The sequence below is a fragment of the Fundulus heteroclitus genome, chromosome 8 (assembly GCF_011125445.2).
Source record: "Fundulus heteroclitus isolate FHET01 chromosome 8, MU-UCD_Fhet_4.1, whole genome shotgun sequence".
NCBI lineage: Eukaryota > Metazoa > Chordata > Actinopteri > Cyprinodontiformes > Fundulidae > Fundulus > Fundulus heteroclitus.
The window spans coordinates 5,394,337-5,416,396 of NC_046368.1; the positions used below are offsets into that span (position 1 = coordinate 5,394,337).

Below are 22,060 nucleotides of genomic sequence, written 5' to 3' on the forward strand. Positions count from 1 at the left end.
GGGGAACTGACCCAGATGATTTTGACGTCGTTCGGTTTTCACCAAGACCAAAAATCCTCAGTCTGTAGAACTTGTCCACATTATTTTAGTTTATCAGACTTTTACCCAGCAGTTCAGAGTAAATCCTGCTTGGTATTGCTTATATCTAATAAGATGCTCTACAGGTTTATTTCAAATGTCGTTATTACTATAATTATGGAGAACTTTCACGAGCCTGACCTCTGATTTGTGGAAACATTTGGACCTACAGGTCTGCAGACAGAGGCTGGTTCTGATCTTGGTATGTTTGATCAAAACATGTCGCATTTTATCAGAATCTCACTAGATTCTGGATGGTGCAATCATTTTTGGCAGACCTGTGCAGTTTTTTTTTTTTTTTTTTTTTGGCTCAGCTTGATCTGTTTCTACATGGAAAACACACATCAAGGGTTAAACTTAAGTCATGTTGATACCGGGTCCAAAATCCAAGCTTCATGTTTTTCTGTTCCTTTTACTGTTTATTTTATCAACGTTCAGTCAGATTAGAAACCGAATAAATCAGCGACGGGACTCCAAGGGGAGCACATTGACTAGAAATTGACCAGAAGAGAAAACCTTGCGTCCAGCAGAGACCGTCGTGATGAAGCACCTCCTGTTGCTGCTCCTGGTGGCTGTGGCCTACGCCAAAGTCTACTATCGCTGTGAATGGGCGAGAACGCTGAAAACCTACGGCATGGATGGTTATCGTGGCGTCAGCCTGGCCGACTGTAAGTACTAAACCATCTCCAGCATAAGAAATAAGACATGTTTCTTTTTCATTTCCACTGTCGCAGTGTCTGTCCCGCTCTCCGTGAGCTTTAGCATCTCGGTCATCGAGGTCTTTGTCCAGTTTGGGCTTCAAGGGCAGTACAGGTCCATTCAGCTGGCCAAATATATCAATATTATAATATATAACGAATAAAAACTGAAATACTTCGTATGCTTGGCTTCTCATCTTCAGTGATAGGTGTTCTTTTCAGAGACCGACGTTAACAAATGTCACTGACTGCTGCTTACTTTTGGTCAGATTGTGCAGATGGTTTACTCTGGGACAGATTTTAAGTTTAAGAACGGCTTGAGTTTTAGGCCGGCAAAACAAATCCTTTGGCCTCTCAAATCAAACCTGCTGAAAGGCAGAAGCTTTGCCCTCTGCTCCATGCGCCTTTAGGCAGGGCCCGGGGTTGCCAGATCTGACTGAACATAAAACCCGCCCACCTTGATAAAAAAAAAAAAAAAACAGCTCAAATCTTGGCGCCAGCAGCAACCGTCAGCCACACACATTGCTAAGAAAGTTGAGACGTGTGTGCTTTTTCTTTTCTGCCACAGAACGACTATTTTGATTTCGTTTGCTGGTGAATTCTTTCTAAAACTCCACCGGGGTTTTTAGAAAAGAAGCCCAGCTGGGCAGAAACCAGCCCTCTCATTTTATAATTCAATTCAATTCAATTCAATTTTATTTATATAGCGCCAAATCATGAAACATGTCATCTCAAGGCACTTTACAAAGTCAAGTTCAATCATATTATACAGATTGGGTCAGATTATACATATTGGTCAAAAATGTCCTATATAAGGAAACCAGTTGATTGCATCAAAGTCCCGACAAGCAGCATTCATTCCTGGGGAACCATAGAGCCACAGGAAGAGTCATCTGCATTGTACATGGCTTTGCTGCAATCCCTCATACTGAGCAAGCATGAAGCGACAGTGGGAAGAAAAACCACCCATTAGCGGGAAGGAAAAAAAAAAAGGCAGAACCGGGCTCAGTATGAACGGTCATCTGCCTCGACCGACTGGGGTTACAGAAGACAGAGCAGAGACACAACAAGAGAGACGAAAAAGCACAGAAGCACACATTGATCTAGTAATCTGTTCTACATTAGATGGTAGTAGCGGGTGAGCCGTCTTCTCTGGATGATGTCACAGTTAACAGAACGCCAGACCAGGTGTACCTACTATGAAGAGAAAAGAGAGAGAACAGAAAGTTAAAGCAGAAATGACAACACATAATGCATAATTGAAGAACAGTAGAACTCAATAGAGTGAGAAAATTAGATCCTGATATACTCCAGTAGCCTAAGCCTATAGCAGTAAAACTATAAGGTAGCTGAGAGTAACATGAGCCACTAGTTATAATTTTTGTCAAAAAGAAAAGTTTTAAGCCTAGTCTTAAAAGTAGACGGGGTGTCTGCCTCACGGACCAAAACTGGGAGTTGGTTCCACAGGAGAGGAGCCTGATAGCTAAAGGATCTGCCTCCCATTCTACTTTTAGAGACTCTAGGAACCACCAGCAGACCTGCAGTCTGAGAGCGAAGTGCTCTGTTAGGAACATACGGGGTAATCAGAGCTCTGATATATGATGGAGTTTGATTATTAAGGGCTTTATACGTTAGAAGAAGAATTTTAAATTCTATTCTTGATTTAACAGGAAGCCAATGAAGGGAAGCTAAAATTGGAGAAATATGATCCCTCTTGTTGATTTTCATCAGAACTCTTGCCGCAGCATTTTGGAATCAGCTGAAGACTTTTGAACTACATTTTGTGGACTTCCTGATAGTAAAGAATTACAATAGTCCAGCCTTGAAGTAACAAATGCATGGACCAGTTTTTCAGCATCACTCCTGGACAGAATGTTTCTAATTTTGGCGATATTCCGGAGGTGAAAAAAGGAAACTCTGGAAACCTGTTTAATATGGGATTTAAATGACATGTCTTGGTCAAAAATAACACCAAGATTTTTTACTTTATTACCAGAGGCCAGGTTAATGCCACCCAGATTAAGTGATTGGTTAAGAAGTTTATTTTTTGAGGACTCTGGCCCAAAGATTACAACTTCGGTCTTGTCAGAATTTAGATGCAGGAAATTTAAAGTCATCCAGCTTTTGATGTCATCAAGACATGACTGCAGTCGAAGTAATTGATTGGATTCATCAGGATTTATGGATAAATATAGCTGAGTATCATCAGCATAACAGTGGAAATTAATCCCATGCTGTCTGATAATTTTGCCTATCGGAAGCCTATATATAGTAAGGAGAATTGGTCCAAGGACTGAACCCTGTGGTACTCCACAGGTGACCCTAGAGTTTGAGGAAGATTTATTATTAACATGAACAAATTGGAATCTGTCTGACAGATAAGATTTAAACCAGCCTAATGCTTTCCCCTTAATCCCTACAGTATGTTCAAGTCTTTGTAGGAGAATATTGTGATCAACTGTATCAAACGCAGCACTGAGATCTAACAGGACAAGTATAGACACAAGTCCATTATCTGAGGCCATGAGAATATCATTAGTGACCTTCACCAGAGCTGTTTCAGTGCTATGATGAGCTCTGAAGCCTGACTGAAACTCCTCAAGTAGGTCATTACTTTGTAAATGTTCACAAAGTTGATTAGCAACTACTTTCTCAAGAATTTTAGATAAGAAAAGAAGATTAGATATAGGTCTGTAATTTACTAACTCATCTTGATCAAGAGAAGGTTTCTTAAGTAAAGGTTTAATAACAGCTACTTTCAAAACCTGTGGTACATATCCATTTACTAAGGATAGATTAATCATGTCTAAAATAGTGCCACTGATCAAAGGGAATATGTCCTTAAACAACTTGGTTGGGATTGGGTCTAACATACAGGTAGAAGGTTTAGATGAAGCTAAAATTTTAGATAGCTCAGAAAGCTCTACTGCTTTCTAAACAGTTCAGACACTGCGCAGGTTCTAAGGATTCCTCCAATGCTGCCTCACTTACTGAGGACGAGGTAATCATGTTTGCGAGGATGCCAATTATTTTATTTTTAATGGCATCAATTTTATTTATGAAGAATCCCATAAAATCATTACTACTAAGAGCTAAGGGAATGGATGGATCAACAGAGCTATGACTCTGGGTAAGTTTGGCAACTGTACTAAAGAGAAATCTAGGATTATTTTTATTCTCTTCAATTAATGATGAAAAATATGCTGCTCTAACTCTGCGGAGGGTCTTGTTATACAACAATAGTCTGTCCCTCCAGATTAAGTAGGATTCCTCTTGGTGTGTAGAGCGCCATTTTCTCTCCAATTTCCTAACATTGTGCTTCAAGGAACGCAGCTCTGAATTAAACCAAGGAGCCAGCTTCCTGTGAATAATCACCTTCTTTTTCAAGGGAGCTACATTGTCTAATGCAGAACGCAATGAGGAAGTCACATTGTTAGCAAAGGTATCGATTTGTGAATGGGAAGAAACAGCAATGCTGCCATCTACAGGGCATTTCTGCAATACTAAGGATATTAAAAAGGGGACAGACTCTTTAAGTTTTGATACAGCATTATCCGATAAAAATCTACTATAATGGAACCCTCTTTTGGGGGTGGAGAACTTCAGTTAGATTAAACTCAAATGTTATTAAAAAATGATCAGACAGGACAGGGTTGTGAGAGAATACTGTTAATTCTTCACAATCAATGCCATATGTCAGAACAAGCTCTAAAGTATGGAGCCGAGAGTGCGTCGGTTCATGCACATATTGAGCAAAACCAATTGAATCTAGGATAGTTTTAAAGGCTACACTAAGGTTATCACATTCAGTGTCAACATGGATGTTAAATCACCCACTATAATAACCTTATCAGTATTTAACACCAAATCAGATAAGAAATCTGACAACTCATCCAAAAACTGAGTGTAAGGGCCTGGTGGACGATACAAAACAACAAACAGAAGAGGTTTTATTGCTTTGCAGTTTGGATGAGGGAAACTGAGGGTTAAATGTTCAAAAGAACTGTAATTATTAGTTGGCCTGGGACTAATTAATAAATCAGACTGAAAGATAGTTGCCACTCCTCCTCCTCTTCCCACAGATCTGGGAATGTGGAAATTTGAATAATTGGAGGGAGTTGACTCATTTATACTAACGTAGTCCTCTTGTAGCCAGGTTTCTGTGAGACAAAACAAATCAATCTGTTTATCAGAAATCAATTCATTAACTAACAAAGTCTTCGGAGGGAGAGACCTTATATTTAATAGACCACATTTAATTCTTTTGTTTTTTGGCTCAAAGTGATCCGTATGGATTTGTATTAGATTTTTATGATTTGTTCCTTTTAGATCAGTTTTTGATCTGTTAAGTTTTGGCCGAGGGAAAGACACCGTCTCAATAGGATAATGGGTGGGTAACAGTACAGAAGCTGCAGAGAGGTGTGTTAAACTACGGCTCTGCTTCATGGTCTGGACCCTGGGTTGTCAGCATTTAGGAGGACTAATAAATCCGGCCAGATTTCTAGAAAGAAGAGCTGCACCATCCAAAGTAGGATGGATGCCGTCTCTCCGGATCAGACCAGGTTTTCCCCAGAAAGTTCTCCAGTTATCAATGTAGCCCACGTCGTTTTCAGGACATCACCTAGACAACCAGCGGTTGAATGATGACATGCGGCTAAACATGTCATCACTGGTCAGATCAGGCAGGGGACCAGAGAAAATTACAGAGTCCGACATAGTTTTAGCAAACTCACAAACCGAAGCAACACCAACTTTGGTGACCTCTGATCGGCGTGACCGGGTGTCATTACCACCAGCGTGAATAACAATTTTGCGGTATTTACGCTTATCCTTAGCCAGTAGTTGTAGGTAGGATTCTATGTCGCCTGTTCTGGCCCCTGGTAGGCATGTAACTATGGTCCCTGGTTTCTTTAGTGCCACATTTCTCATTATGGAGCTGCCAATAATTAAGGTCGGCTCCTCGGCGAGACTGTCGCTCAGAGGGGAAAATTTATTAGAAACGCAGATGGGTTGGTGGTGATCTGGGGTCTGTAATCTAGAGCTATGCTTCCTACGAACTGTCACCCAGCCAGCCTGGTTACCAGGCTGCTCGGGTGCTACTGCTTTAGGTTCGCTACGTGAAGTTACTCTATGCGGCTCCGCGCTAGCAAAAGAGCGGCTATCAGCTGGTTTTTCAACAGCACGGAGCCGGGACTCCAATTCTGACACCCTCGCCTCCAAAGCTACAAAAACACCACATTTATTACATGTACCATTGTCACTAAAGGAGGCAGAGGAATAACTGAACATCTGACACAGAGAGCAGCAGATAGGAGACTTAGTCAGGGACGGAGAAGCCATTATGAGGCTAAGGCTTGGCTAGCGCTAGGCTAAAGCTAGGCTAGCGCCCTATTATCACGCCAAAGAACAAACCGTGTGAAACACGAGGAGTTCCCAAACGTGATGAGCAGCCACAGACAATGTTTTAAAAGTGCTTATGTTTGGAAACAGATGTTACAGCAAAGAGGTTTAAAGATAGAAAGCGAGAGAGCCTGGAGCAAAGCGCCGTCGTTAACACAGCAACAACAGGAAGTGACACAATACGCCTTACCGCAAACAGGAAGTACGCAAACACATATAAAGCTTGCGTACGCACCAGATGAGGCCTGAAACCTGCGTACGCAGAAGTTGGGATAAAAAAACTAATTAACGTTAGAATGTGCGATCCTCACAGCAACAGACGCTCATTTTGGAGACGGGGGATGATAAAGTGGTAAACTGCAGCTAAACTGCTTGATGATTCCTCTCAGACGTTTAATTCCTCTACATATCAGAATTTAATCACAGATCATCTTCATCATAAGCTTTCAACCCCTCATTGTTCTTCATGCTTGGCTGCTATGGTGACACATAACTTTCTACGTATATAAGGACTGTTCAAATAAATCAAAAATGCCCGTAAGCCAACTTAAATCTCAAGTCCACATAACATGTCAGAGTTTTCTAGCCTCACATTTCTCTCCCTGATGATTGTCGAACAGCTACTCGAACCACAACCGGAGCAAATCTGAAACTTGACCTCCAGGTCCTGGCGCTCCGGGTAACGTTGTCCTTCCTGATTATCTGCAGGGGTCTGTCTGACCGAGCACTCATCCGGCTTCAATACCAACGCGACCACCCCTGCCAAACGTAGCTCGACTGACTACGGCATCTTCCAGATCAACAGCGCCGCCTGGTGCGACGACGGTCAGACCCAAACCATCAACGGCTGTGGGATTAGCTGCAGCGGTAAGAAACAGCTGAATCCTTTGAGAAAGAGTTTACTTCAACACGACATCATGGACGGTGTTTGAACCTTTGCTTAAAAGAGAGAGAGGAGGAGGATGTTTTGGAGTAGTTACGACTTGACTGTAAAGAAGAAGTTCTCTGTTTTTTTTATCTTCTCACAGACCTCATGGCAGACGTGGGCGATTCGATCTGCTGTGCCAAACGCATCGTCAGAGGTCCTCAAGGCCTCGAAGCATGGTGCGGTCATGTGACGCGTGCCGTATCAGTGATGTTGGGATAACTTTGACACTTACATTTAGACCTTTGTTGGTAAAATGCTTTTTTCTGGTTTCAGGTACAAATGGATTTCTAACTGCAAGGGCAGAGACTTAAACGGCACGTTGACCGGTTGCGACGTCTGACCTGGAAGAGACAGAACATCTGAATAAAGGTTAATCCGGCGGGTTGAAATAATTGTCTGTTCAGTCTGTAACTTTTAGAAGATACATCAAACGTAAAAGAACAAACAACAACACGAACACACGCTTGATCCAGGGGTTAGCAGAAACCTTCAACATCCTCTTCTGGGTTTCTGGTCCCGCTCTCACCTTGGGCTCAACCTGCTGGGATGTCCACTCCTGGGAAGGCTGGCGGCTGAGACGTTCTCCTCTCGGGGACAATCTTTCTCTCTGCAGGATGATGGACTTGGAGATGACTTTTGAACCCTTCCCAGACCATTGCTGATGTCTTTCCATCTTAGCGTTGTGTTAATGCCCACCAGTAGAGCACAAACTCTCACATCTACCGCTTTCATTGATGATTTGAACCATCAGAATCAGAAATACTTTAATAATCCCAGAGGGAAATTGTTGTTTCAGTACAATCGCCATAACAACCATCAGGGTGTACTTAGTTTTGTACGTGACTAAGTTGTAAAAACAAATAAATAAAAAATAAAGAAATCAATGGTTATTGCTTCTGTATTCATCCACATATGCTTGATTTTCTTTTTGGTCTCTATTCAGTTTTAAAATTAACCTTTTCTCTGATAAATACTCTGTGTGTTCCTTTTTGTGGCGTTGTTGTCAGATCCTCTCCTTCATGGTTGTTGTTTCCTTCATGTTCTAGTGTTTACCCTGTTGTTGTGCCATTATACACTGTTTTTTACGTTATTTAATGTTTAATAGATAACTCTCGTCTGTTTGGTATTATGTGGTGAATATCAGCCCAGACAGCTGATATCACAACAGTAGTTGAAAGGGAAAATTTGAACACTTTAAACAGCAAACTCTGCACACATATAGAATAAGGAGTGACAACTTCTCCTCAAGTTCAAGAATTTATTAATACAAATAAAATTAATATCACTATGGAATGCTGTTTATCTATACTAACACTATATTTCAACCAACAAATCCTCTCTACTAGGCTTAACTAAAACTACTAAGCAAAATAAAGATAAGCTAAGGAACTATGTACACACAAAAGAAACAAAAAGGACAAATAAAATGGCTGAAAACCGTCATTAGAATGATTCAGTGAATCCTGGTTCACTGCAGATCCAAGTTAAAGAACTACTGTTCATCTTAAAGAATGTGGAATTAGGTTAAATTAGCTTAACTAATTTAGAACAATATTTAATATGTCTTTTCAACCCGTTTACCCAAATCGAAGTTAGATAAAACATTATTTGAGGAAATAACATTTTAAAGAAAGAAACAATAACCCTTGGGACACTTGATTTATTAAAGGGGGCGTCCGGCCAACAAGGAAAAATCAGGGGATCATTAGCTATAATTAAAACTAATACGTCTGTGGTTATTTAATGAATTTAGTGTTAATCAATAAGAAAATAAAACCAAAAATTGTCATCTGGATCAATAATGGGGGCGGCCATTATTGCCCCATATTTGGGCAATAATGGCCGCCTGACATCACATCCTGTGACATAGAATCGCAGAGGGCCGACGGCAGTTCGCCGCGCTTTGTCATGTAATGGCCCCAGTTAACCAAATGTTTTCTCAGGTACTTGGAACTTTGTGTTTACCTGTTGTGCTGGAGATATAACAACACACCGGGCTGAAGTGTTTCAGCAGGCAGCAAAAGGCTTTCTAACTTGATTCTAGCCATATGGATTTCGCTCCGCCTAGCTTCACTCACATCCATCTGGGACCTCTCCATAGGAATTGCCTTTATTGAAGGCTGGGCCTTATCAAAAATCCTTGCATATGATTGGATAAGCCACTTGTCTGTCATCTTTATCGACGTGCTATTTCAACCACTCACAGCGAAGCTAACCCGTGACGCTGTGAGAGCAACGCAGGAAAAAACAAAACAATTTTTTTTTTTTTTTATGTGTTTGCAGCTCTAGTGGCACGCGTTTTATTGACAGTGAGCTGACAGTAAGAGGGGGAAAGACAGGCGGCAAAGCGCCTGTCGATCCTGGGCCGACCGCGTCGAGGACTAAAGGCTTCCTAATATGGTTCACGCTAACCGCTAACAGCTCCGCCACGGGCGCGCCCCGGAAAACAAAACTTGCCAAATCCGGTCGGGAGAAGGGCGAAAACATGGTTTCCACCAACAAAAGCCTTCAGAGGCGTTCTCTGATGTTCTTTTAATGAAACAATATTAGGTAGATTGGACAACATGGAAGAAATAGCAGCATCAATGTTAACGCTTGCTTCCTCGATGCGAGTCGCCATTGTTGTCTGAATCAAAACAGTCTCATGGTCGCTTCTCCACTACGTCACATCTATGAAACTCCAGCCCTGCGTCCTGATTGGCTAGACAATAAAATTGGTTGGAGAAATCACTCTCTATGGGAGAGGTCCCAGATGGATGTGAGTGAAGCTAGGCGGAGCAACATACATCTGGCTAGAGTCAGGTTAGGCTTTCTGGTCCGAGCAGTTGAGAGTATGTCTTGGCAAAATTTGCTTCAGCATGCCGTGTTTGTGGACCCCAAGCAGAGGTCTGATTGTGATGTTGATGATGCATTGTACTTTGTGAACAGGTACACACTGGATGCACAAATCCTGTTGTTTTTCTTTTCGTTCTTCCTCCCAAAATCTTAGGGGTTTTTTTTGTACTTTTTGTTCTTCATAGATTTCCAAATCTGCTTCCATTCCATGGGCCTCAGGAGCAAGACCGATTGAGTGAGGAGTTTCTTGTCTATCAGTTAATGGACATCCCAATACCAGATCCTGTAGCATTTGACATTGAAGGTTTTTGGGAGACCATGTCATCACTTCAGAATAGGGTAAGTAATGTGGGTACATATGTACCTAAATTAGATCTTACTAATTAGGAATTGTTGGTTTACCTTTTTTTCTTCAAAGGTGACTGGTATGGACAGATTTAAACGGCTGTCCACCATTTCCCGACTTGTTCTTGTACTTCCCCACTCCAATGCTGATGCAGAGAGAGGTTTTTTTCTATGGTTGGCATGAACAAGATAAAGAGCAGCAACAGCTTGGCACTGGATGGCACCTTATCATCAATAATGACTGTGAAAATGGCCGGACTGGAGCCTGCATGTTCTAAATAGGAGCCCCAAAACGCTGTGATTTAAAAAAGCAAAAACTGCTACGAGCACATACAACATGATTCATAAAGATGTATAAAAGATAAAAACACATACAGAGTAACTTATGCTGTGTGTGAATAAGAGTTAAGGGACTGTGTGTGTTCATTTTGTTGTAAAAGAATGTTATTAAAGAAGTTATAGTCTGTTTATTCACCAGAATCTCACTCTCAACTATCGTCAAAAGTTGAGAGGTATGGTTATACCTGTAAATGGTATGTCTTTTCAACCAATTTACCCAAATCCAAGTTAGATAAAACACTATTTGAGGAAATAATATTTTAAAGAAAAAAAACAATAACCCTTGGGACACTTGATTTTATTATTAAAATTATTTCCCCAGGAAGTAATTAGACTCAAACGCTAGAGGGCCCAGAAATGACGTCACTTCCTGTAGCCACCATTTACATTAGCTTGAGTTTACCTTAGATTTACACAAAACACCTCTTAATCTACATTAATGCTCCCTATTAATGCTATAATAACGCTCATAACACCATCAAATGATGGCAGAGTGAGACAAAAACCAGCATTATGTTTAAACGACGTAGTTACGTTTACTAGGGTTTTAGCAGTAAGTGATTTGGGAGGCTAATAGCGCTGTGCTAGCAGACATTGAGTGGTAATTTAAAAGGAATTTTAAGCTCTATTTGGTCATAATTGAGCAGATCGACATCACAAGCATTAAAATCCCATTGTTGTATAAAATCCCTCTAGAAATAAAGTTTGTTATACCTGTAAAAATAGACTCAAACCACATCAGCAGAGCTTTGTTTCTAGGATGCTAGCGAGCGGCTTAGCCTGCTAGCTTCCAATCTTAAAACAAAGATAAAAGAAACATTAAAAATAAGCTATTTTAAACTTTCCTTGTTAATTTCTCTGCCAAACCTCTGCTTTCGTTTGGTTGTGGCGGCAGGTTATATAGGGTTATTCACTTTAAACGATTAGACTGTATGGCTGCAACCTGGAGACCTCCTTACTTTCCTAGACCAATTTATGGAAGTCACATTGCAAGCAGGCAAAGAAGATGCAAGGTCACATAAAGGAACAGGACCTGAAACGTTCTGGATCATTGATCTTTTGGGAGACACAAAGACAGAAACAATGGTTAAAACTAAACCAGGAGGCATTTTTATTAGATTTCTCACCACGGAGCTCTACGACTCGGCTCTGCTTCATCACAAATTTTTTACTTTTGGTTTTTATGTGATTTCCTCATACTGGGAAAAAAAAATCTATTAAAAGCCACCAAATTGGGGAAGATTTCCCAATCATTACTTTCAGAATCATGTGTTTACTTCAGCACCAAAACTCCGACATTAGCTAACGAGTTTAACAAACGGCTGTTTGCGTGGTTTTTGCACTGGTGATCTGAGCCAACATGCTCATAAAGATAATGTTGGACCATCCAGGATCATCCAGTCACAAAAGGATTTTTATGGAAGACATGAAAAACATGAAAGAAATGCTAGGAGTGAACATTACATGAATGAATAATAAAGAACTAAACAAATAAATAAATAAATGTTAGAACTAGTTAAAGCTGAGCTTAAAGGCAGTGACCTGTGTTCAAAGGCCTCTGTCCTCAACGTGGCCGTCCCAGGTTCGAGTGCCGACTCGCAGCACTTTGCAGCGTGTCTTTCCAAGTAAAATCAAGGCCACTTTATTTAGGTCTCTTTTTATGTTAAATGGACAATGAAAGAAGAAGATAGGAGAGGGGAAAAAAGGAGAGAAACAGATGGGACAAAATGCCTAAAAGGGAAAAAAGAAAGAAGAGGAGAGGGAGAGAGCAACATAACATCCTCAGAGTCTGCTTCTACACCTGCAAAGAGAGATATAAAAAGAACAGCAGAACCAAATGATAAAGTATTACAGGTACAATCAACCAACAACTTGATACCATCACTGAAGAATATACAGTATTAATTAATATGAAATGTATAAAGTGACAGCTGAAGATAATAACGGGGTTTTTCCGTATAGAAGTGAGTCTGTAAGCACCTGGATCCACCTGTAGGTGTTTGTGAGCGTGAACTTGTGTCTGTGAGGTTTATCCATGAGAAAAATGCTCAACAGTGGCTGTGAGGATTCAAAGACCCAACCCCCAGATTTATTTATTTAGATCTCTTAATTTTAAATACATTTTTAATGAATTTTAAAAATAAGAACGTGATCCACATGCAAGTGCTGCCATCATCCCCCTCCCAACTGACGCCTCCAGACCCGGGACAGTAAACCGTGCATTCGCTCCTGAAGCCGACTTACAGCATGAAGACAATCCGTGAAAACAAGGATTATCTTTAGATCCACCTGCAAACGTTTTCAACCCCCTCCCCCACCTTCTTCTGCACACACCTGCCCGTTTCACTTGATCATCAGGAATTTCAAGCCGGGCGGCCGTCACGCTGCGGTTATGAGCTCATCACGCAGGTAGCGCTCTGCTGGAGTGCCGTGACTTTCCAACGCTGATCCGGTGATTAGACGGTCTGAGGTAGGTGGTCTGTTCATGGTGGGACGGTGCTGCAGACATGCAGAAGGTGGAGAGTGTGGAAATTATCAGGGCATGTAATGCAGGAGTCAGGACTTCCTGGAAACTGAACAAGGTTTTCCAAAATGTGCAGCAATCCAGCAGCGTCCTCAGGGGCTGTGCAGCGTGCAGCGGGGCCTTCATCCAGGGTGAAGGGGCCCCTCACCGCCAGCAGCCAACCGCTGACTGGAAAAAAGGGGATTTCTTTTTACAGGAAGTCATCCGTCTATAAAACCCAAACCAGAAGAACCATGAACACACAGATCAGAAGCTCACGGAAGCAGAACAGCAGCAATTTGGGGAAGTAAAAGATATTTTCTGCTCTTCTGTGTTTGCAATATTGAAAGTTGACCGCAGTGAAGATTTAGGAACCGCAGAGTTTCCTGCTGAGCTTCTGCTGAGCTTCTGCTGCAACAATCGGACTCAGAACCGTCTCTGGACCCCGTTCAGGAGAGAGGACACGATGAAGAGCCTGGCGTTTCTGCTGCTGGTGGCGGTCCTGGTCGATGGGATAGTCTTCGAGCGCTGCCAGTGGGCGCGGACTATGAAGAATTATGGGATGGATGGATACCATGGCATCAGCCTGGCCAACTGTGAGTACAATCCTGCTCCTACTGGAGACACTGGTATCAGGCAAGGCAAGGCAAGGCAAATTTATTTCTATAGCACATTTCAGTGCAGAGACAATGCAAAATGCTTTGCATGATTAAAATATAGGAAAAATAAAACAGAAAAAAAGCAAGTTGCAATAAAATGTAGAAACAAAATAAATAACGGGATAGTAGAAACTAAAAGCAAACATTTAAAACAGTTGGACTACAAACTTAAACTAATGATGTTTCAGTAAAATAGTTTAACTTGAACAGTCGAAGGCAATCCTTAACAAATGTGTTTTTAATCTTGATTTAAAAGTGATTGAATAACAATTACGGCTAAATACTACCAATATTAGCAGACACGTATTTCCTTTTATAATTTTTACAACATTATACACAAAAATCACATTCTGGTCAGTTTAAACCAGACCAGAATATCGGATCATTTTCCTTTAAAATAAATCAATGTTTCACTGCAGCAACAGTCTTATACTGAGAAAGGAACATCAAAATATATATTCTTCAGTTTGAGCACATTTATTTAGAGATTTTTAATAAAAAATTAGTGTTTAAAACAAAATGTGTTGGTTCCACAACAATTGGCACACTAATAAGTCTTTAAATGTTTTTTTCAAAGCTGATCAGTGTCCAGAAACTTTTCCCGTGGTTCATATATGACATGATATGGCGGTCCAGTTCCTCTTTGTTGCTCCTCAAAATGGGAAAGAAAGGGGAACATGTAATTAAAGTAAGGTAGATGAATCCAAGCCTTCACAGATCAGGAAATGGCAGCTTTTTACCTGCTCAGATCAAGGACAAATACACTCATATGAAGAATATTTTACTTATTATTCGAACTATAAGGCTCCTTAAAATCTTTTCATTTTCTCAAAAATTGATGGTGGCCTTATCTATAATTACCGTTGTGTTTACTGACTGATTTTATGTGGTACAATGTGCTCAAAAATCTGTTAAAATGTGTTAGTGTGACTTTGGTTAGCAATGAAGCCGCTCCGCTCAGTGAATATTAGGAGCATTACGGTACACTGTGTCACTACCTGATAGGACCTCTGAGCTGTCTACCAGACTGCCTGCCTATAATGTCTAAACTAGAAGTGCATTCATGTAAGGCAGCCTGGAGTACGCGCTAGCAACAATAAACCTAGTAAGTTAATTCAATATAAAAGTTACGTTTATTATGGCCTTATGTTAGAAACAGGGCAGTGTAGTCCAGCTACTCTGTCCTCCTGATAGAGACGGATAGAGAGCTGTTGATGCAGAGAAGTGATTTTACACACTTGGGGGAATATTTAATGTGTCTTATAATCCGGTGCGCCTTATGGTCCAACAAATACAGTATTTGTTGTTCTTTTTTTGCAGCAGAAAAAGCTGGGATTCAAACCAAGAAGCTTCTTGCTGCAGGGCAACATTCCTACTAGTTGTGCCAACGTGACGCCTCGCTCTCCCTGTACGATCTTAATAAATATTCTGGCAGAAGAAAGGCTGCTGACCTGTTGGGAAAGTTTGTTTTTTAGGCACCAACAGGACCGCTGACAGTAACTGCGGTGTCATCTAGTTTTAAGATGGTTGGCAGTAATTTCTTAAAGGCACAGTGGTAAAATAACTCATGGCGTGTTTAAGTGTGCCTCAGGAGTAACAGGTCTTCATCCATGTCTGCTGACCTTCCCTTGTTTTAACTGTTGGATGCTTCGGTTACTGCCTGATAACACAATCACTCCCCGTGCCATTTTTAATTTTTATTTATTTTTTACCGTTTTCATCTTCAGGGGTCTGTCTGACTTACTGGGAGTCGAGCTTCAACACCGCAGCAATCAACCACAACAGAGACAAATCCACCGACTTCGGCATCTTCCAGATCAACAGCCACTGGTGGTGCAACGACACCCAGATCCGCACGGCCAACGGATGCCACATCATGTGCAGCCGTGAGTGATGAAACACCAGCTTTTAAATTATTGCAATAATTCCTCAACGTGCGGTAAAATAAGCTGAGCGGAAAATACCAAACCATGCTGAGTTTCCCACAGACGCCTTGGAAATGCACCTTGTCTCAGCCGTTTATCCTCATTTAGCTTTATTTTAGACTGCCTTAACGAAACGCTTGTCTATTTTGGTTTAGTTCAAGTTGTATTGTTAGATTAATATAGAAGAGAAGGATGCTGTTTTATTAAGAAGAGATTAAATCATGTTCGAATACAGAAGTTCTTCCTCTAAAATCAGTTTAATCAAAAGTAAATACAGTTCACTTTAAGCCCATTCAGTTAGTTGGTTCATCTTAGCTTGGAGTACAAGTCAGAGTTGTCCATTAAGTCAGAACAATTATGATTTAATTTATTTTAGATAAATAGTTTAAATCTGGACATTTTTGTCCTTTTATCAGATTTCTTCCAGTTCCAAACAGTTTGGTTCAATACTGCAAAAAGGGAACTAAAAGTAAGTATAATTTCCTAGAAATTAGTGCATTTGTCTTTAATCTCAGCAGGTAGATAATATTATCTGCCAATGGAATGAGTGTTCTGACCCCTGAAATAAGATAATTAGATATAATGCACTAGAAAAAGGATGATTTAGATAAGTTGTTCCTATTTTAAGTGTAAAAACCTTGTTCCATCGGCAGATAATCTTATTTATTTGCTCAAATCAAGGACAAATTAACTAATTTCAAGATAATTTTACTTACTTTTAGTTCCCTTTTTGCAGCGAATAAAGTTCTAACCTGACTCCGCCAGATAGATTTGCTCCGCATATCCATCTGGAAACCTTCCGTTGAAGTAATTTTGGGAAGGGGCGAAAATACTGGTTAGCTGATTGGCCTATGTTGGTGATAGACGGGCCAAATAAACCAATCAGATCAACGAAGCATATGACGTACTCGTCAACATGCGAAAACACAACCACAAGCCAAGCTACTCTTGCTGCTGCAGGTAAAGGCTCGTTAGCTCAGCAAAGAAATACTCTGTAATTCCGATAAAACTTGCTCGATAGCCACGCTAACGCTAGTTTCATTGGCTGAAGCCGCCATGTTCTTTAGACTGAACTGACGCGCTTCTTGTTGCGTCACACCTCAACCCGCCTCAAAGCCAACGCTGATTGGACGTTCGTTTGGTGAACGGCTCCAAATTTTCTTTAACGGAGAGTAGCCAGACTGATCTGCGAGTGAAACCTTGAAAGCTCGCGAGATCAGGATGGTCTCACGAGGCTAATAAAGTTCATCCCAAGTATCCAAAACCTGGTTTCAACAACAAATAAAAAGCCATTTTTGTCCACATCCCTGCATGTTATGGTGCAACTCAGTTTGAGCCAATTCAGGTTAAATGCTTCTCATTTATTCCACTTAAAACAAGGTAAATGGAACTAGGAGCTCTTTAAATCAGAGCCACGTTCACTATAAATGCTGATAGTCATACATCAATACACAGACATGTAGGCAACTCAGGGGCTAAGTGTGTTGCTCAGGGGCACATCAACCTGTGGCATGTAGGAAGCTGGAATTTAACATGATTACTTATCCCGTTGAACCAGAATCACCACATATGGCCTAGTTTAATACCGTTTATTCCATGATGGCAGTCCATTTGAAATAACTGCAGTCCCATTTGGGTTAATTGAGTCCTCTCGGTTTTAAATAGATCCAGTCCCGTTAAAGCCAATAAAATCCTTTTGCATCCAGTTGAAGGGCAGCTCTGTTTGCACCAGTTGTGATCAAGTTCAATTCAAATTAATCAAAATAAGATCGTATCTCTGACAGTGAAGTTTAAGCTGGAATGTTTCTATTGAACGCATTTCAGTTGTTTAAAAAGTCATTTAAGTTATAACAGACTTTGTACTTTATCTAAACACACACATTAATAAAAGCAACAATGTTTTTTCTGTCAAAGAGCTCCTGAGTGATGACGTGAGCGCGGCCATCAAATGCGCCAAACGAGTCGTCCTGGATCCCCAAGGCATCGCAGCCTGGTGAGATCATGTGACCGACCATGTGACCGACCATGTGACCAGAAATGTATGATGGCTACTGTTCAGCAGTGCGTGCCGATGACGTTGTTATTTGTCTGCTTACAGGGTGGGCTGGCAGGTACACTGTAAGAACCAGGATGTGAGTAAATATGTGGCCGGATGCGGCCTGGATTAATGGTTTCTGTGAACCGGCACGGTTACAGGAAGAAGAAACCGCCTTGACAGCTGATCAAAGTTCATTAAAGCTCCTTAAATCTTTTCTCATACAATCAGAAGAGATGTGGTACGTTTACTGTGCTGGTGAATGCAAATTAAATGTTGATTTTCTTCACAAAGATCTGTGATTTTTGTTACTTAAGGTCTTCATTATTTGTTCTCTAAAATTTTAATTAATCAACTTTATAAACTTTGTTTTTGCTGCTGCATCTGTGTTTGACTATGAATTTTGAAATTTCTGCTTTAAATGGCTTTGTTTAATAAATCCAGTAATATGTTTGCCTGCAGTATTTTCTACTTTTGGTGCCATTTTTTTTTGGACGATGTATAACTGCATCATCAGCGTAGAAATGGAACGTGCCTGAATTATTCTGCTTACTCATTTGTTACCAGGGGAAATATGATGCCTTTCCAAATGTTATTAATGTAAAGTCTGTAAATTAGGTTTGGCTGATGATATTGCAGTAAATCAGAGATTTAATGCAACTGGATGGCAGTTTGAACATCCATCCATCCGTCGTCGTTCTTGGTCTGACTTGCTGTTAGTTTGACACTTCAGTCTGAACTTCACACTAAAACTTAAGTTACTGAGGCCCAAACTCACTAAGCCATAAGTACTCACTAGTGTGCAAACCAGAGTTTTTCCAATTACAAAATGACGTGCAATGAAAGGCCTGACCCTAAATTAGCTTTACTGAGAGAATTTCTTTGAACACGTGCTTTAAAGTCAGAACGAAGTTGGTTCGGTTCCTTAAAGATAAGCGCTGTTGGTGTGATGCTGATGTGTGAAGAAAATACCGTCTGCTGAAAGCGGGTGGTAATTTATGCATTTATGCAGAAATACTTTTCAATGGACTTCTAATTTTCATAACCTCTGCACAGAAGCTAGGTTTAAAAAAAAAAAAAGCAGAAGAAGCGAGATGCTAAGATGTGAGTTACAGTCTAACAAGTAGACTGAAAAAAAAAACAGACACTAGTGTCACCTTCTCTGGACTTAAAAGCTTTGACAACAGCTGCAGGAGGAAGAGCAGCAGGTGGAGCACATCTAGACGGAAAACAAGCAGAACAGAAACCCAAACAGGACGGGAACTAACTCTGCGGCGCTGGAGAAGTGAAACCACATCAGCAGCGGCGTTTCTAAACGGCCAATCAGATAGAATCCGTTTGTTCACGCTTTGCAGAACCTGAAAACGGACCATCGCCACCTTCACTCGTTCACACATTGATTCCATCTACCATAGAAAGTACTTCTGGGTCAATGTGAGCTTCTGTGCTTTCTGTGTCTCTGCTCTGTCTTCTCTAACATAGAAAGTACTCCTGGGTCAATGTGAGCTTCTGTGCTTTCTGTGTCTCTGCTCTGTCTTCTCTACCATAGAAAGTACTCCTGGGTCAATGTGAGCTTCTGTGCTTTCTGTGTCTCTGCTCTGTCTTCTCTAACATAGAAAGTACTCCTGGGTCAATGTGAGCTTCTGTGCTTTCTGTGTCTCTGCTCTGTCTTCTCTAACATAGAAAGTACTCCTGGGTCAATGTGAGCTTCTGTGCTTTCTGTGTCTCTGCTCTGTCTTCTCTAAGCCCCAGTGGGTGGAGGCAGATGAGCGTTCACACTGAGCCTGGTTCTGGTTCTGCTGGAGGTTCTCCGCCCTGTTAAAGGGGAGTTTTCCTCTCCACTGTCGCTTCATGCATGCTCAGTATGAGGGATTGCTGCAAAGCCATCAACAATGCAGACGACTGTCCACTGTGGCTCTACGCTCTTTCAGGAGGAGTGAATGCTGCTTGGAGAGACTTGATGCAACCTGCTGGGTTTCCTTAGAGAGGAAACTTTCTCACCAACCTGGAGGATCTGATGGAGTCTGACTTTGGAAAGAACCTTGAGATGACATATTTCATGAATTGGCACTATATAAATAATTAAATTGAATTAACTTGTTCCCGTCTCGTCGCAGCTGATCCTTCTGTTGTATCATGTGAAGAATTAGAGCCTTCAGAAAGTATTCACACCCCATAAATGACAAACTTCTGTGTTTTGTAGTCATTCTGAGCCCCCCGGGGGCCTCCGGGCCCTGAACAGTATAGATGCATCCCTGCTTTAACTCACCTGAATCACCTGAGTTCTCCTTTCTGCTGTTCCTGTTGCTAACGAGCTGCTGGTCTGATTCTGGCGTGGGGGGGCAAGGCGGCATCCCTCAGACTGATACCGCTGGGACAGAGCAACACAAAGTACAGTTTAGCTGCAAAGTGGGAGGAAAATCTTTTTCCTCCCACTTTGCAGCTTTTTTTGCAGCTTTTTTTTTTTTTTTATCATTTTTGAACATACAAATACAAACTGTCAACACGAACACCTGAGGGCTAGGGCAGGTAACATACATTCACATTGATAGACATTACAGTTTCTCAAACATCTTACTGTATGAATTTGTAATAGGTGAACGGAAATAAAAACATCCCGAGTATCAGTCCAAATGACGAGAAGCCGCATGACAGAGGAAAGGAAAAAAATAAAAAAAACAAAGCAAGGTGATAGGGTTATTAAAGATAACCCCTTTTATCCTAGAATGAAAACCACACAACACAAGTTTTAGACATTTTCTATAGAAAAGGACAGAGGAACCCAAACAGAGAACTACACTCCCTTAAGGTTTAGGAACGTCTGCGCCGGGTCATCTCTGTCCTTCTGTCTTTATTATCACACATCAAAGAGGGGGTCAGGAGGGTTGGGTCAGGAAGTTTCAGGAATTTACAGCATGGGGGTTAAAAACAGTCAGGAGGTTATAAAAGCAAAGAAGGAACCATTTGTTAGTCCTGCCTAGGGGTAAATACAACAAAACCCTTCCTGAAAGCAAATTCTTAAACAAACCAAATGGCTGTAACTTGATAAAAAATAAAATGATTACATTCACATTTTCCTAACATTTCCCCCCTTTAAATCATTTTATTGAAAGCTTAACTTAACCTACTTCAAGTATTCTTTTCTTGCATTCTGCATTTTCAATGAGACTGTCATTTGGTTAAGCATTTAACAAGGGAAAAGTTAGACTACAGGTTGTATATCTTCAAGAGGGATTTGTGAAAGCATTTGATATTGAAACATTACATTTCCCATAGTTTTGGCAATCATAGACTTTAGGCATGGGGTTACACAAGCAGTAAAAACACAACATAAAAAGAACAATAATATTGGGTGTCATTATTTTCAGTAAAAGATGCCACCACAATCCTGAAAAGAACCAGGAGAGAAAGTTCGTACTTAGAGGAACAACATCCTGGGACATTGCTTGTTGCAGATTCTTCAAAGCAGACATAGCTTCAGTAATATGAGTTTCATTTACATCAGAAATGTACGTACAGCAGGAAATTCCAATCTTTACACATACACCATCTTGGCTAGCAGTTTACATGTCCAAAACCATTCTGTTTTGCAGTACCATTAATCGCATTTCACTTAATTGTTTGTTTTGTCCTTTGTTGATGTCCATCGTCATGTTCACTAGAGTCTTCATTCTGTAGTCCAATGTCTCAATCATCAGCATAGATTTACCAACTTCAAACCACGGGAAAGTGAAAGTCCTATTTTACTCCCTGTGCTCCAGTGCTTATGTTCAGAGGGAACGTTGGAACCCCACATGGGATCATGGCGTTGGAACACTGAGCTGGAGCTGAGTTCTCTTTTCATCCTATCAGAAGGATGATTTTCCTTCACAGCTTGAGCTGAGATGATGACAGTGTGGTCAGAAACAAACACAGGTGCAAGGGCAGTCCTCAGGAAACACGTTCCGTCTCCTGCCGGCATGCTCTTAGCATACAGGGTGGGTTGTCTGGTGGATTTGGGCATCACTGAGCATACGTAGCAGTTACTCATGTTCTTCTCTTCAGCCAACATCGTCACATACATCTGCCACAAGTTCTCTGGGTGATGGTCTGGGAGATTTCCCAGCCAAATCTTCATGGCAGCCATTTTTTGTTAGGTTAACAGAGATGTTAATTTTACCCAGGACTCTAAAGATCAGGGATCAGTTGATTTCTTCACCGACGTCGAGACGAGTGGCCCTAAAAAACCAAACCCCTTTGAAGTCGGACTTCCCCAATGTTCCAACCTTTTAGGTGTTTAACACTCTCTGTAACTTACAGTGGCTGAGGTGAATCC

At 41.1% G+C, this 22,060-nt stretch overlaps 2 protein-coding genes across 7 annotated transcripts; both read left to right on the forward strand.

Annotated features, from left to right (window-relative positions):
• Window positions 1–521: 521 nt before the first annotated feature.
• LOC118563895 (lysozyme C-like) lies at window positions 522–10,758 on the forward strand. 4 transcript variants are annotated; one of them, XR_004931512.1, is made up of 6 exons: window positions 522–746; window positions 6,885–7,043; window positions 7,205–7,280; window positions 7,378–7,473; window positions 10,125–10,278; window positions 10,358–10,758. XR_004931512.1 is itself a non-coding variant. In XM_036139987.1 (5 exons), the coding sequence occupies exons 1-4, from the start codon at window positions 620–622 to the stop codon at window positions 7,442–7,444; spliced, it is 429 nt and encodes a 142-aa protein (XP_035995880.1). In that variant the 5' UTR covers window positions 522–619; the 3' UTR covers window positions 7,445–7,473; window positions 7,718–7,938. The 4 variants fall into 4 exon arrangements, 3 of the variants coding, with proteins under 3 accessions (XP_035995880.1, XP_035995879.1, XP_035995878.1); XM_036139987.1 differs by lacking the exons at window positions 10,125–10,278; window positions 10,358–10,758 and adding an exon at window positions 7,718–7,938; XM_036139986.1 differs by lacking the exons at window positions 10,125–10,278; window positions 10,358–10,758 and adding an exon at window positions 7,669–7,937.
• Window positions 10,759–12,879: 2,121 nt separating this feature from the next.
• On the forward strand, window positions 12,880–18,198 carry LOC105936586 (lysozyme C). Of its 3 annotated transcripts, none has more exons than XM_036139984.1 (5): window positions 12,880–13,093; window positions 13,477–13,722; window positions 15,513–15,671; window positions 17,625–17,703; window positions 17,809–18,198. In XM_036139984.1, exons 2-5 carry the CDS (start codon window positions 13,593–13,595, stop codon window positions 17,876–17,878), a joined length of 438 nt encoding a protein of 145 aa, XP_035995877.1. In that variant the 5' UTR covers window positions 12,880–13,093; window positions 13,477–13,592; the 3' UTR covers window positions 17,879–18,198. The 3 variants fall into 3 exon arrangements, with proteins under 3 accessions (XP_035995877.1, XP_035995876.1, XP_035995875.1); XM_036139982.1 differs by lacking the exon at window positions 12,880–13,093 and having other exon boundaries at window positions 13,238–13,522; window positions 13,553–13,722; XM_036139983.1 differs by lacking the exon at window positions 12,880–13,093 and having other exon boundaries at window positions 13,237–13,722.
• The last annotated feature ends 3,862 nt before the right edge of the window (window positions 18,199–22,060 follow it).